Below are 12365 nucleotides of genomic sequence, written 5' to 3'. Positions count from 1 at the left end.
CTATCTATCCACATAATTTTTTCCCCCTCCAACTACCCTAATACTGACAAAGGTCTCATGAGTTAGAAATATCATCTTTCCATGCAGGAATATAAACAGTTCAACCTTAATAAGTCTCTTATGATTTCTCTTTACTGTTTACCTCTTCATGCTTCTCTTGAGTCTTGTATTTGAAAACGAAATTTTCTATTCAGCTCTGGTCTTTTCATCAAGAATACTTGAAAGTCTTCTATTTCACTAAATATCCATTTTTTTCCCCTGAAGGATTATACTCAGTTTTGCTGGGTAGGTGATTCTTGGCTGTAATCCTATCTCCTTTGACCTCCAGAACATCATATTCCAAGCCCTGCAATCCCTTAATGTAGAAGCTGCTAAATCTTGTGTTATCCTGATTGTGTTTCTACAGTACTGGAATTATTTCTTTCTGGTTCCTTAAAATATTATTTCCTTGACCTGGGAATTCTGGAATTTGGCTACAATATTCCTAAGAGTTTTCCTTTGGGGATCTCTTTCAGAAGGTGATCAGTAGATTCTTTCCATTTCTATTTTATTCTCTGGTTCTAGAATATCAGGGCAGTTTTCCTTGATAATTTCTTGAAAGATGATGTTTAGGCTCTTTTTTTGATCATGACTTTCAGATAGTCCAATAATTTTTAAATTCTCTCTCCTGGATCTATTTTCCAGGTCAGTTGTTTTTCCAATGAGATATTTCACATTGTCTTCTATTTTTTCATTCTTTTGGTTTTGTTTTACAATGTCTTGATTTCTCATAAAGTCACTAGCTTCTATTTGCTCCATTCTAATTTTTAAGGAAGTATTTTCTTCAGTGAGCTTTTGGACTTCCTTTTCCATTTGGCCAATTCTGCTTTTGAAGGCATTCTTCTCTTCATTGGCTTTTTGGACCTCTTTTGCCATTTGGGTTAGGCTATTTTTAAGGTGTTATTTTCTCCAGTATTTTTTTTTTGGGTCTCCTTTAGCAAGCTGTTGACTTGTTTTTCGTGATTTTCTTGCATCACTCTCATTTCTCTTCCCAGTTTTCCTCTACTTCTCTTACTTGTTTCTCAAAATCCTTTTTGAGCTCTTCCATGGCCTGGGACTGATTCATGTTTTTCTTGGAGGCTTTGGATGTAGGAGCTTTGACTTTGTTGTCTTCTTCTGGTTGTATGTTTTGATCTTCTTTGTCACCAAAGAAAGATTTTATGGTCTGACTTTTTTTGTGCAGTTTGCTCATGCTCCCAGTCAATTACTTGAGTTTTAAACTCTTTGTTAAGGTAGGGGTCTGCTTCCAGTGTGGGGAATGTACTGTTCCAAGCTTTGGGGGTTTTGTGCAGCTGTTTTCAGAGATACTTCTAGGGACCTGTAAATATTCAGTTCTTCCAAGGTAGTACAATCCAGGGTGAGGTGTTTACTCCTTTCCTGGCCTATACTCTGCTCTCTGAGTGACCATAAGCGCTCTTTTCTGCCTTGGGACTGTGAGGAGGATTCCTTCTCTACCACCACTACAAGCTCCACCATGCTAGTGCTCTTCCTTGCCCCAGGATCACCACCCAGAACTATGACCCAGATCCAAGCATGGCAAAGCCAGGGATTCCTGCCTCAACACCAGCAAAGAGATCCCTGCAACCCTCCTCTGATCAGACACTAGATTCCCTCTCCATCTATGGGCCAAGAGCTCTGGAAGCAACTGCTATGCTGGGGCTGAGACCAAGCTCCCCTCTCACCATGGTCAGACAGACCTTTCCTACTGACCTTCTAAGTTGCCTTTGAAGTTTGTGGGTTGAGAAGTCTGGAAACCACCACAGCTGCCCATGATTCAGTCCCCTGAGGGCTACTCCAGGTTTGTTGAGGTCTGGTTTTTGCAGGTGTACCCACGCTGAACTGCATTCCTCTCCCAGTCCAGTGCAATAGAACTTTCCAACCAACCATCCAGGTTGTCTTGGGCTGGAAATGTGTTTCACTCTGTCTTTTTGTGGGTTCTACTGCTCTAGAATTTGTTTAGAGCCATTTTTTACAGGTATTTGGAGGGGTTTGGGGGAGCACTCAAGCAAGTCACTGCTTTTACTTCCCCATCTTAGCTCTGCCCCCAACTATCCATATTTGTTGCAAGGATTCTCCCTCCCTCCTTCCCTCTCTTCCTTCCTTCCTTCCTTCCTTCCTTCCTTCCTTCCTTCCTTCCTTTCTTTCTTTCTTCCTTCCTTCCTTCCTTCCATCCTTTTTCTTTCTTCTTGAAAATAGATTTCTAAGTAAGTATTTTGACCTGGCCAACACTAACCAGCAGAGGGCAGGTCTGTTTCATTTTTTGTTTATAAAAGGCCTTTTGAATTGGTTGTTTGGATATCCAAACAATAACAACATTAACAACAACCAAGACAAGCCATGTTTACAGAGTGTCTACATTGTGCTTTGTATAACCCTTACTAAGGGCAGGGATTGTTGATGTAATGGTTAATTAAGGCTATGGAACACTCATTAAAAGACATAGCCCATGCATCTTAATTACAATAATGTGCTATTAATTAGTTCTATGGATCACACAGTAATGAGGCGCTTTACAGTTGGAACAAAGAAACAGCTGATCAATCATGTTCACAATATAGTTCTGTTTCCAGGAAATGCTGTGTGATATGGCAGGGGTAGGAGCCAAGGCAGGGGATGCCTTTCTGTGGGATCCTTTGAGCATTGTAAGGCAAAGAACCACAAATTCTTCAATAAGACTTTGGAAAACCTTCATTTAATGAACTTTTGTCTAAGTCATTGTCATTCTGCAAATAGGTGAATTGGATTGTAGTTCTGGTTCGTCTGCTGCTTTGCTGCATGACTTTAAGCAAGTCACTTACTCTCTCTGGGCTTTACTTTTGTTACATGTAAAATAATGGGAATGGACTAGGTAAGTCCTAAGCTCCATCTCTTCCATTTGTGATATTTCATTGTTTGGGTGTTCAGATATTTATCCATTAAAAGCATATGTAGTTGGATGCCTTCTTGAACAGCTCATTTTGATTTTCCTTAACATACTAAAAACCTTATTTATTTAGGGGGAAGTCTACCTAATTTGACAGTGTGCTTGCTTGTACTTTATGGTGAACACCATTGGAAAAGTCCTGGAGTGGAATGATAGAAGAAAGTCAATGCAAACAGTTTTCAACCACAGTGGCTCCTGTCCATCACTGCCAAGATGGGGGCTTAGAGCTGTGTCACATGGCTACACTTAGCCATTCACATTAAATCAAGTTGCATCTCCTGTGACCAACAACAGTATTTGTGAGACAGATGAATGGAGTCAGGGCCTAGTGCATGTGTGAGACTTAGAGCACAATTGGTGGCTGGCCAGTAGGACTCAGGCTATGGCCAGTCCAGTTTAAGGAACTGTTGCTTTCAAGTTAAAAGGTGTTATAACTCAATTCAACAAGCATTTATCAAGTTACTACCGTGAGTTAAACACTCTAGTAGTTGCTGACGTCACAAAGACAAAAATGAAACAATCTCAGCCTTCCAGGAGCTTACTCTTGGTCAATGCGAACATAATGTGTACACAAGGAAATAAATACAAACTAAGACCAAGTAACTTCAAGAAGGAGAGAAGGCTAATAACTAGGAAAAATCAGGAGGAGCCTTATGTAGGAGGAGACCCCTGAGCTGTGCTTTCTGGGAAGCTAGGGATTCTCTGAGGTGGAAGCAAAGGAAAGAATATATTCCAGACATGGGGAACCGCTTGTGCAGAGGGACAAAGGTGAGAAGTTGTGGGAGACAGCTAGGAGGCCCAGCTAACTGTAATGGGGAGTACATTAAGGGATTAATATGAAATAAGACTGAAAAGAAAGCTAGGAGTTGACTTGTGGAGGGCTTTAAGGATGATGATTTTGTCTTTTATCTCCTAGGAGGACAATAGATAGCCATGGTGTGTACATGTGTGTTGTGTGTATGTGTGTGTATGTGTGTGTGTCTGTGTGTCTGTGTGTGTGTCTGTGTGTCTGTGTGTAACAGAGAGATAGAGATAGAGAGAAAGACAGAGAGTCAGCTTTATATTTAGGAATATGAATTTGGCTGCCACATGGAGCATTGATTGGAGAAGGAAGAGACACAAGCAGAAAGACCAATTATGAAGGTATTAGAATACCTGAGGTATGCATTTGGAAAGAAAGGGATATCTATGAGAAATGTTGTGGAGGTAGAATTAACAAGACTTGAAATCCCAGTTGGATATAGTGGTAGCAATAGAGATAAAGGTCAAGGATGAATTCAAGATTGACAACCTGGGTTTTTGGAAGGATGATGATGCCCTCAATGGAAATACAGAAGTTAATAGGAGGAATGAGTTTTTTTGGGAGAATAGAATGTGTTTGAAATGCCTATCCAGGGACAACGTGGCAGAGACATCCAGCAGGCAGCGATGAGATATTGAGGGGTTGGAATTCAAAAGAAAAATTAGGGCTAGATATATAGATTTGGGAATCTATCTAGTTTATATAGAGGTGATGATTGAATCCATAGGAGCTGATATCACCAAAGGAGGATACTCGCATGTAGCAAGCAAGAGGATTATAATGATCTAGCAAAAAAGACTGAAAAGGAAAGGTTGGATAGGTAGGAGAACCAAGAGGAAGGCGGAAAGACAAGGAAGGATAAAGTATCCAAAAGGAGGGATGATTAATAGTGTCAAAAGCTGCAGAAAGATCAAGGAGGATATGACTAAGAAAAGACCATAGAGTTTCTCATCAAATAGGAGAGTAAGAAGCCAGATTGCAAGGGATTAGGAAATGAGTGGGAGACAAGAAAATAGAGGCACCTGAGTTTAGATAACTCTAGAAGTTAGTCTGGGAAGGGGAGAAGAAATACAGTATGATAACTCATAACAATAACTAGCATTTATATAGTACTTTAAGTTTTGCAAAGCACTTTCCATATATTAACTCATTTAACTCTCACAACAACCCTGTGAGGTAAGTGCTATTATTATTCCCATTTTACAGATGGGGAAATTTAGGCACAAAGAGGTTAAGTAATCTACACAGAGTTATACAGCTAGCAAATGCCTGAGTCAGGATTTCAGCTTGTCTGTTCCTGACTCCAAATCCACTGATCCACCTAACTGCTCCTATCTAGCTTGAGGGAATGGCAGTGTCATTGATTTTAAGAATCAAGTAATTACAAGCTGGTTTTTCAAATCTGGGCTGGGCTTTAACAACAACAACAACAACAACAACAACAACAACAACAGAAAGCCTAGAACAGGCAGTTTAATAGAAATGGATTTGGAGTCAGAATTTGAATCACTTTGGCTTTCTGGGTTTCAATTTCTTCACCTATAAAATAAGGGGGCGGTTAATTGGTTTTGAAGACCATTTATCCTACGTCCATTTCCTCTTCACAGATCTCACATAAATTTAGACTTGGAAGGGGCATCAGAGGTTATCTAGTCCAACCATCTTATTTTACAGATGAGAAAACTGACATCCTCTTTGGACGTCAGTTTGGAATCCCCAGTAGGCCTGGGATTCTGAGCCCAGGTCCTCTCACTCCAGAAACAGTGCTTTTTCAACTACAAACTGGTATTCATATTCCATGTTTTCTAGTCCTTTCATCATCTCATTGTTCTTTTTCTGTCTGAGGTACCACCATTCTTCTAGCCATCTACCTTTAAAACCTTGGAGTTCTCTATTTCCAATCAGTTGCCAAAGCTTGTCAAGTCAACCTTCCCACATATCTTACATTTCTGCCTTCCTCTCCATTCACATGCCTACCATCTTTGTTCAGGCTTTCAGCATCTCCAGCCTAGATTATTGGAATAGTCTATGATTTAATTTCTTTGCTTCTGATCTTTCATTTCTTTCTTTTTTTTTCTTTGGCTAGGCAATGGGGTTAAGTGACTTGCCCAGGGTCACACAGCTAGTAAGTGTTATGTGTCTGAGGCCGGATTTGAACTCAGGTCCTCCTGAATCCAGGACTGGTGCTCTATCCACTGTGCCACCTAGCTGCCCCTGGTCTTTCATTTCTTAAACTCATGCCCTATACAGCTGTCTACATTCTCTTCCTAAAGTATAAATGTGACCATATCACTGTGCTACTCAAAAATCACTATTAGTTCCTTATCTCTAGAATAAAATATAAATTCAGCTAGATATTTAAAATCTTTCAAAATCTGGTTTCAATCCTTCTATCCAGATGTATTTCCCATTATTTCCTTTCACACACTCTACATTCCAGCCAAGGTGGTCTAATTGTTTCTAAAACATAGCATTCTATCTCTCACCTCTGTGTTTTGACACCTGTTCTTGGAATGCACTCCTCATCTCCATGTCTTAGAATCATTAGCTTCCTTTAAGGATTAACTCATTAATATCACCTCCTTCAGGAAGTCTTTCCTGATCTCTCTAGTTGTTAACTCTCTCTTCCTCCTCAAATTACCTTAAATTCACTTACTAATCTGTTTGCATGTTCTATTCCCCAGTAAAATATAAACTCTCTGAGGGCAGGGTCTATTTTTCATTTTTGTTTTTGGGTACCTATCACCTAGTCCAGCACCTTGTACATAGTAGGCAATTAATGTTTGTGGAATTGAGTTTAGATCTATTTCTTTCCCATCCTCTCCTCTTTTTTTTCCCATTGACCTTTTCATCTCCTCTCATTCCCTTCCCACCTTTCCCTTTCTGCTCTTTTCTTATCTTATAGATGAATGCATATATGTGTTAATATTTTTCAGTGGATAAAGGTGGGTGGGTGGTATGTGCATGCACATGTGTGTGTGTGTGTGTGTGTGTGTGTGTGTGTGCGTGCTGGGGAGTCACCATTCTCATTCCTTTGTCCCTCTCCTTTTTCCTCATTCAGAGTTTGTATTTCCAGATACTCTGGCCCCCACACTCCCTATCCATGCCAGTTGTGTCACTTACTGGATCTTTGGTTTTTTATGAAGAACAACTTGAGTCTCTCTTTGAAGGTGTTCTCATTGACATAGAACTCTACTTGTACCCTGCAGGAAAAAAAAAAAACAAGAGAAAAAGAAGCTTTAGGGCCTGGCTTGTGCCTTGGAGTCTCATTGTCATTTATAAAATGAGGAGGGATAGTTAGACTCTATGATCTCTTATGGTCCCTTCTAACTCTATCACTTTATGTTCTATAAATTTAGTAGATATCCTCATGGGAGAAATGGTAATATCTCAGCTAACGCCAGTTTATTTCCGAACCATGGTCCCATTTTTCCAGGATATACTTGATAAACAAGCCTTAGAGGAAACCAACAAAACATACTAGATTAATTTATCTCCACAATCTCTTCCCTATCACCAGGATCTTGAAACAGGAGAATCCATTAAGAGGCCACTCTAGGGTCACACTAAATGCCAACTTTTCTCTAAGGAGAGAATATTCACTATTGTACTGGCTGTTATTTGGGGTGGGGGTGAGATTGAAAGTGGAAGTAGGGGATGCATATGTGTGTGTGTGGAGGAGGGGAGATATTTTTTCATGGAAAAGGCTCACTCTGCTTTGGAGGGAAAAATAAGAGGGTGAATGTCCTGCCCTTGCAGGAGACATTCGTCTGAAACCTCTTGAACTTTAACTATCTGCCTGCCATTTTGCACTCAATCCTGTAAGCAGATATAAAAGTCAGTTGAAAAAAGGCACTCAACCTTGTGAAAAAGAGATAGAAAATGCTTCAGGGAAGTCACTGTCAACACAGGACTAGCACCCCCTGTATCAGCTACTCCTAGCCCCTTGGTTGTGCCTAACTTTGAAGAACCAGTGGCCAAGAAATAAAATCCTCATGGGTTCTTCCTTACCCTACAACTATAATTGGGAGACACTAATTGATTATAGAGGTAAATGCCATCTCACTCACCCTCAATAATGACAAACTCTGGAAGCTCACTCTCTGCCTCAATTTAATTTTTTTAAAATAGTATTTTATTATTTTCCCAATTACATGTCAAGACAATTTTTAGCATTCATTTTTACAAGATTTGAGTTCCAAATTATTCACTCTCCCTCCCTCCCTCCCTCCTCTCCCCTCTTCTGAAAATGGTAGGCAATCTGATATAGATTATACATGTGCTATTATGTAAAACATATTTCCATATTAGTCATAGTTGTGAAAGAAGAAACATATCAAAAGGAAAAAAACCATAAAAAAGAATAAAGTCAAAAAATATGTTTTGATCAGCATTCAGAGTCCATCAGTTCTTTATCTGGATGTGGATAGCATTTTTCTTCATGAGTCCTTTGTACTTGTCTTGTATCACTATGTTGCTGAGAAGAGCTGAGTCATTCATAGTCAATCATCACACTATGTTGCTGATACTGTGTACAATGTTTTCCTGGTTCTGCTCATTTCACTTTGCATCAGTTCATGCAAGTCTATCCATGTTTTTCTGAAATCTGCTTGTTCATCATTTCTTATTGCACAATAATATTCCATTACATTCATATACCACAGCTTGTTCAGCCATTCCTTAATTGATGGGCATACCCTCAATTTCCAATATTTTGCTACCATGAAAAGGGCTGCTATATTTTTGCACATGTAGGCACTTTATCCTTTTTAATGATCTCTTTGGGATACAGACCTAGTAGTGGTATTGGTGATTCAAAGATTATGCACAGTTTTTTTTAACCCTTTTAAAAAAATTTTTAGGCAATTGGAGTTAAGTGACTTGCCCAGGGTCACACAGCTAGTAATTGTCAAGTCTTTGGTCTGAGGCCGGATTTGAACTTAGGTCCTCCTGACTTCAGGGCCAGTGTTCCATACATTGCACCACCTAGCTGCCCTGAGTATGCACAGTTCAATAGCCCTTTGGGCATGGTTCCAAATTGCTCTCCAGAATGGTTGGATCAGTTCACAACTCCACCATTAGTGCATTAGTGATAAATGAATACATTAGTGTCCCAATTTTCCCACATCCTCTCTAACATTTATCATTTTCCTTTTTTGTCATATTAGCCAATCTAATAGGTGTGAGATGGTACCTCAGAGTTGTTTTAATTTTCATTTGTCTGATCAAAAGTGGTTTGGAGCACTTCTTCATATCTCTATAGATAGCTTTGATTTCTTTATCTGTAAACTGCCTGTTCATGTACTTTGACTATTTATCAATTAGGGAATGGCTTGTATTCTTATAGATTTGACTCAGTTTTCTATATATTTGAGAAATGAGACCTTTATCAGAGATATTTGCTATAAAGATTGTTTCCCAGCTTTCTGCTTTCCTTCTATTCTTGGTTTAATTGGTTTTGTTTGTACAAAAGCTTTTTATTTTAATATAATAAAAATTAACTATTTTACATTTCATAATGCTTATAACTCACTTGGCTTCTCTTTTAAGAATTTGCATGCTATACTGCTTGGTGCATATATGTTTAATATTGATATTGTTTCATTATCTATGGTACCTTTCTTTATCTCTTTTAATTAGGTCTAGTTTTACTTTTACTTTGTCTGAGATCAGGATTGCTACCCCTGCTTTTTTTTTTTTACATCAGTTGAAGCACAATACAGTCTGCTCCAGCCCCTTACCTTTGTTCTGTGCACATCTCTCTGCTTCAAGTGTGTTTCTTGTAAACAACATATTGTTGGATTCTGGTTTTTGATTCACTCTGCTATCTGCTTCCATTTTATGGGAGAGTTCATCCCATTCACATTCACAGTTATGATTACTGTGTATTTCCCTCCATTCTATTTTTTGTCCTCTCTCTCCTTTCACCCTTTCCCTCTTTGACAGTGTTTTGCTTCTGTCTACCACCACCCCCGATCTGCCCTCCCTTCTGTCAGTCCCCCATCCTCACTCTTTACTTAATCTCTTCCCCTCCTACTTCCCTGTCAGGTAAGATAGATTTTTATATTCAACTGTTTCTATATATTACTCTCTCTTTGAGCTAATACTGATGAGAGTAAGGTTCAAGCAATGCCCATTGCCCACCCTCCCATCTTTCCCTCCACTGTAATAGGTTTTTCATGCCTCTTCATGTGAAATAATTTACCCTAATTTACCTCTCCCTTCCTTCCATACCCAGTGTATTCCTCTTTCTCATACCTTAATTAATTTTTTATGTCATTCACTCACATTCACCTTATAACCGTACCTTCTGACTGTGTATATTCCTTCTAGCTGTACTAATGGTGTTACAATTTTTAGGAATGACAAATATCATCTTCCCATGTAGGGTTATAAACAGTTTAGTTCTATTGAATCCCTCATATTTCCCCCCCTTTTTAATCTGTTTATGCTTCTCTTGGGTATTGATATTGGAGATCAAATTTTTGGTTTAATTCTGATCTTCTCATTATGAAAGCTTGAAATTCTTCTATTTCATTGAATAACCATTTCCCCCCTTAATGTAGTATGCTTAATTTTGCCAGGTAAGTGATTTTTGGTTGTTGTCCTAGTTCCTTTGCCTTCCAGAATATCATGTTCCATGATCTCTGATCCTTTAACATTGCAGCTGCTCAGTTCCCTGTAATCCTGATTGTGGCTCCCGAAATATGAATTGTCTCTTTCTGAACACTTGCAGTATTTTTTCCTTGACCTGATAATTCTTAAATTTGACTATAATGTTCCTTGGAGTTTTTATTTTGGGATCTCTTTCCTGAGGTGATAGATGGATTCTTTCAATGTCTATTTTGCCCTCTGCTTCTAGTATATCAGGGCAATTTTCCTTGATAATTTCCTGAAAGATGCTGTCTAGGTCCTCCTTTTGATTATGGCTTTCAGGTAGTCCAATGATTCTAATATTGCCTCTCTTAGATCTATTTTCCAAATCAGTTGCTTTTCCCATGAGATATTTTACATTTTCATCTATTTTTTCCTTCTTTGAATTTGTTTGATTGATTTTTGATGTCTCATAGAGTTGTTAGCCCAATTCTGACTTTTAAGGAGTTGTTTTCCTCAATTAGCTTTTGTACTTTCTTTTCTATTTGGCTAATTATACTTTTTAAGGAGTTGTTTCTTCAGTGGATTTTTGTATCTCCTTTTCCATTTGGCCAATTCTACTTTTTAAGCAGTTGTTTATTTTTCTGAGCTGTAGATTCTTTTTTCATAATTCATTCCCATTTCTTTTCCCAGTTTTTCTTCTACCTTTCTTATATGATTTTAAGATCCTTTCTGAGCTCTTCCATGAGTTCTTTCTGGGCTTGAGACCACTTCCCATTTTTGTTTGGGCCTTTGCCCATAGGTGTTTTGACATCATTGTCCTCTTCTGAGTTTGTATCTTGATCTTTCTTGTCAACATAATAACTTTCTATGGTCAGATTCTTTTTTCTTTCTTGCTTGTCTTTTTTGGCCTTTTAGCTTTCTTTTAAATTTGACCTCTGCTCCTGGGGGTGTAAGGGGCACTGTCTCAGGTTTCTTGTGCCAGGGGCTCCAGGCGCTGGTTATTTACCTGGTGCTGCACTGATGTTGCCCTGAGACCCACAGAAGACCCTCATGTCTGGTGCTGTGCTGAGGGGTTGGGGTAGGGGGTAGTTGGTGCTGCTGGAGGCCATAGGGGTGTGTCAGCTTACCTGATGCTGAGCCAGGGTCCTAGTGCTGGTATCTGGGGTGTGCTGAGGCTGGTGGGGTGTTTCTGTGTTTCCCTGGGTATACACTGAAGCATGTAGGGCTCTAGCCACTGGAGGCTGCCTGTTTTCCCAGGGTTATGCTTAAGCATGTGGCAGTTCTCAGAGTTGGAGTCTGCCTGGTCTCCTAGCTATGCTGAGGCACATGGGGAATCCTGGTGTTGGCATTTGCCTTCTCCATAGCACTGGGGATCAGGATCTACCACTGATTTGCTGAGAAAGGGCTTGCTGCTAGCTTGCAGGCACACTTCCTGTCCCAGATTGTGCTCCCCTTTTACCCAAGTGAGACACACCTTTCCTGTGGATTTTAGAAAGTTCTTGGGCTCAAAGATTGTTTCACCCCATCTTTTTGCTGGTTTTGCTATTCCAGGATTTGTTTTGGGGTGCTATTTTATGGTTATTTAGAGTTGAATAGGAGAGAGCTAAGATGATTTTCTGCTTACTTCACCATCTTGGCTCCTGGAAGTTCCTCAACTTAATTTTTAAAAAGTGTTTGAAAAATTAATTGATCCCCAAAGCACATTTAATGTAAAGTAAATCATACAGACAGGAATTTATTATCCAACAATTCAGCTGGAGTTTCCACAGCAGCTGGGTCTTTTGAATCAGCAAGGAGAAATCAGGGGTTAAAAGGCTATGAAATTTGTCATTTCAAAATTCAATTTAATGAGTACTTATTGAGTGCCTGGTGTGTGTCTATCTCTATACTCATGCTACTGTGAGGAAAGCAAATGAAGCAGAAAATACAGTCCCTTTCCTGAGGGAATTCACTGTCTCCATTGGGAGACAGGGTTCCTAATTATGAAGCAATTAGAAGACAGCG

The 12365-nt window shown here is 39.3% G+C and overlaps 1 protein-coding gene across 4 annotated transcripts in view; it reads right to left on the bottom strand.

Moving 5' to 3' along the window:
• Window positions 1-12365, bottom strand: part of KCNT1 (potassium sodium-activated channel subfamily T member 1) — a 186531-nt gene that overhangs the window by 79173 nt on the left and 94993 nt on the right. For all 4 annotated transcript variants that reach the window (XM_027869623.1, XM_027869624.1, XM_027869625.1 and 1 more), the window contains exon 2: window positions 6888-6967. In XM_027869623.1, coding sequence (XP_027725424.1) covers window positions 6888-6967 — 80 coding nt within the window. The remainder of the gene's footprint in view (window positions 1-6887; window positions 6968-12365) is intronic.

This window comes from Vombatus ursinus, unplaced genomic scaffold (genome assembly GCF_900497805.2).
Source record: "Vombatus ursinus unplaced genomic scaffold, bare-nosed wombat genome assembly UNPS02014793.1, whole genome shotgun sequence".
Classification (NCBI taxonomy): Eukaryota; Metazoa; Chordata; class Mammalia; order Diprotodontia; family Vombatidae; genus Vombatus; species Vombatus ursinus.
This window is presented reverse-complemented; position numbering and strand designations above follow the sequence as displayed.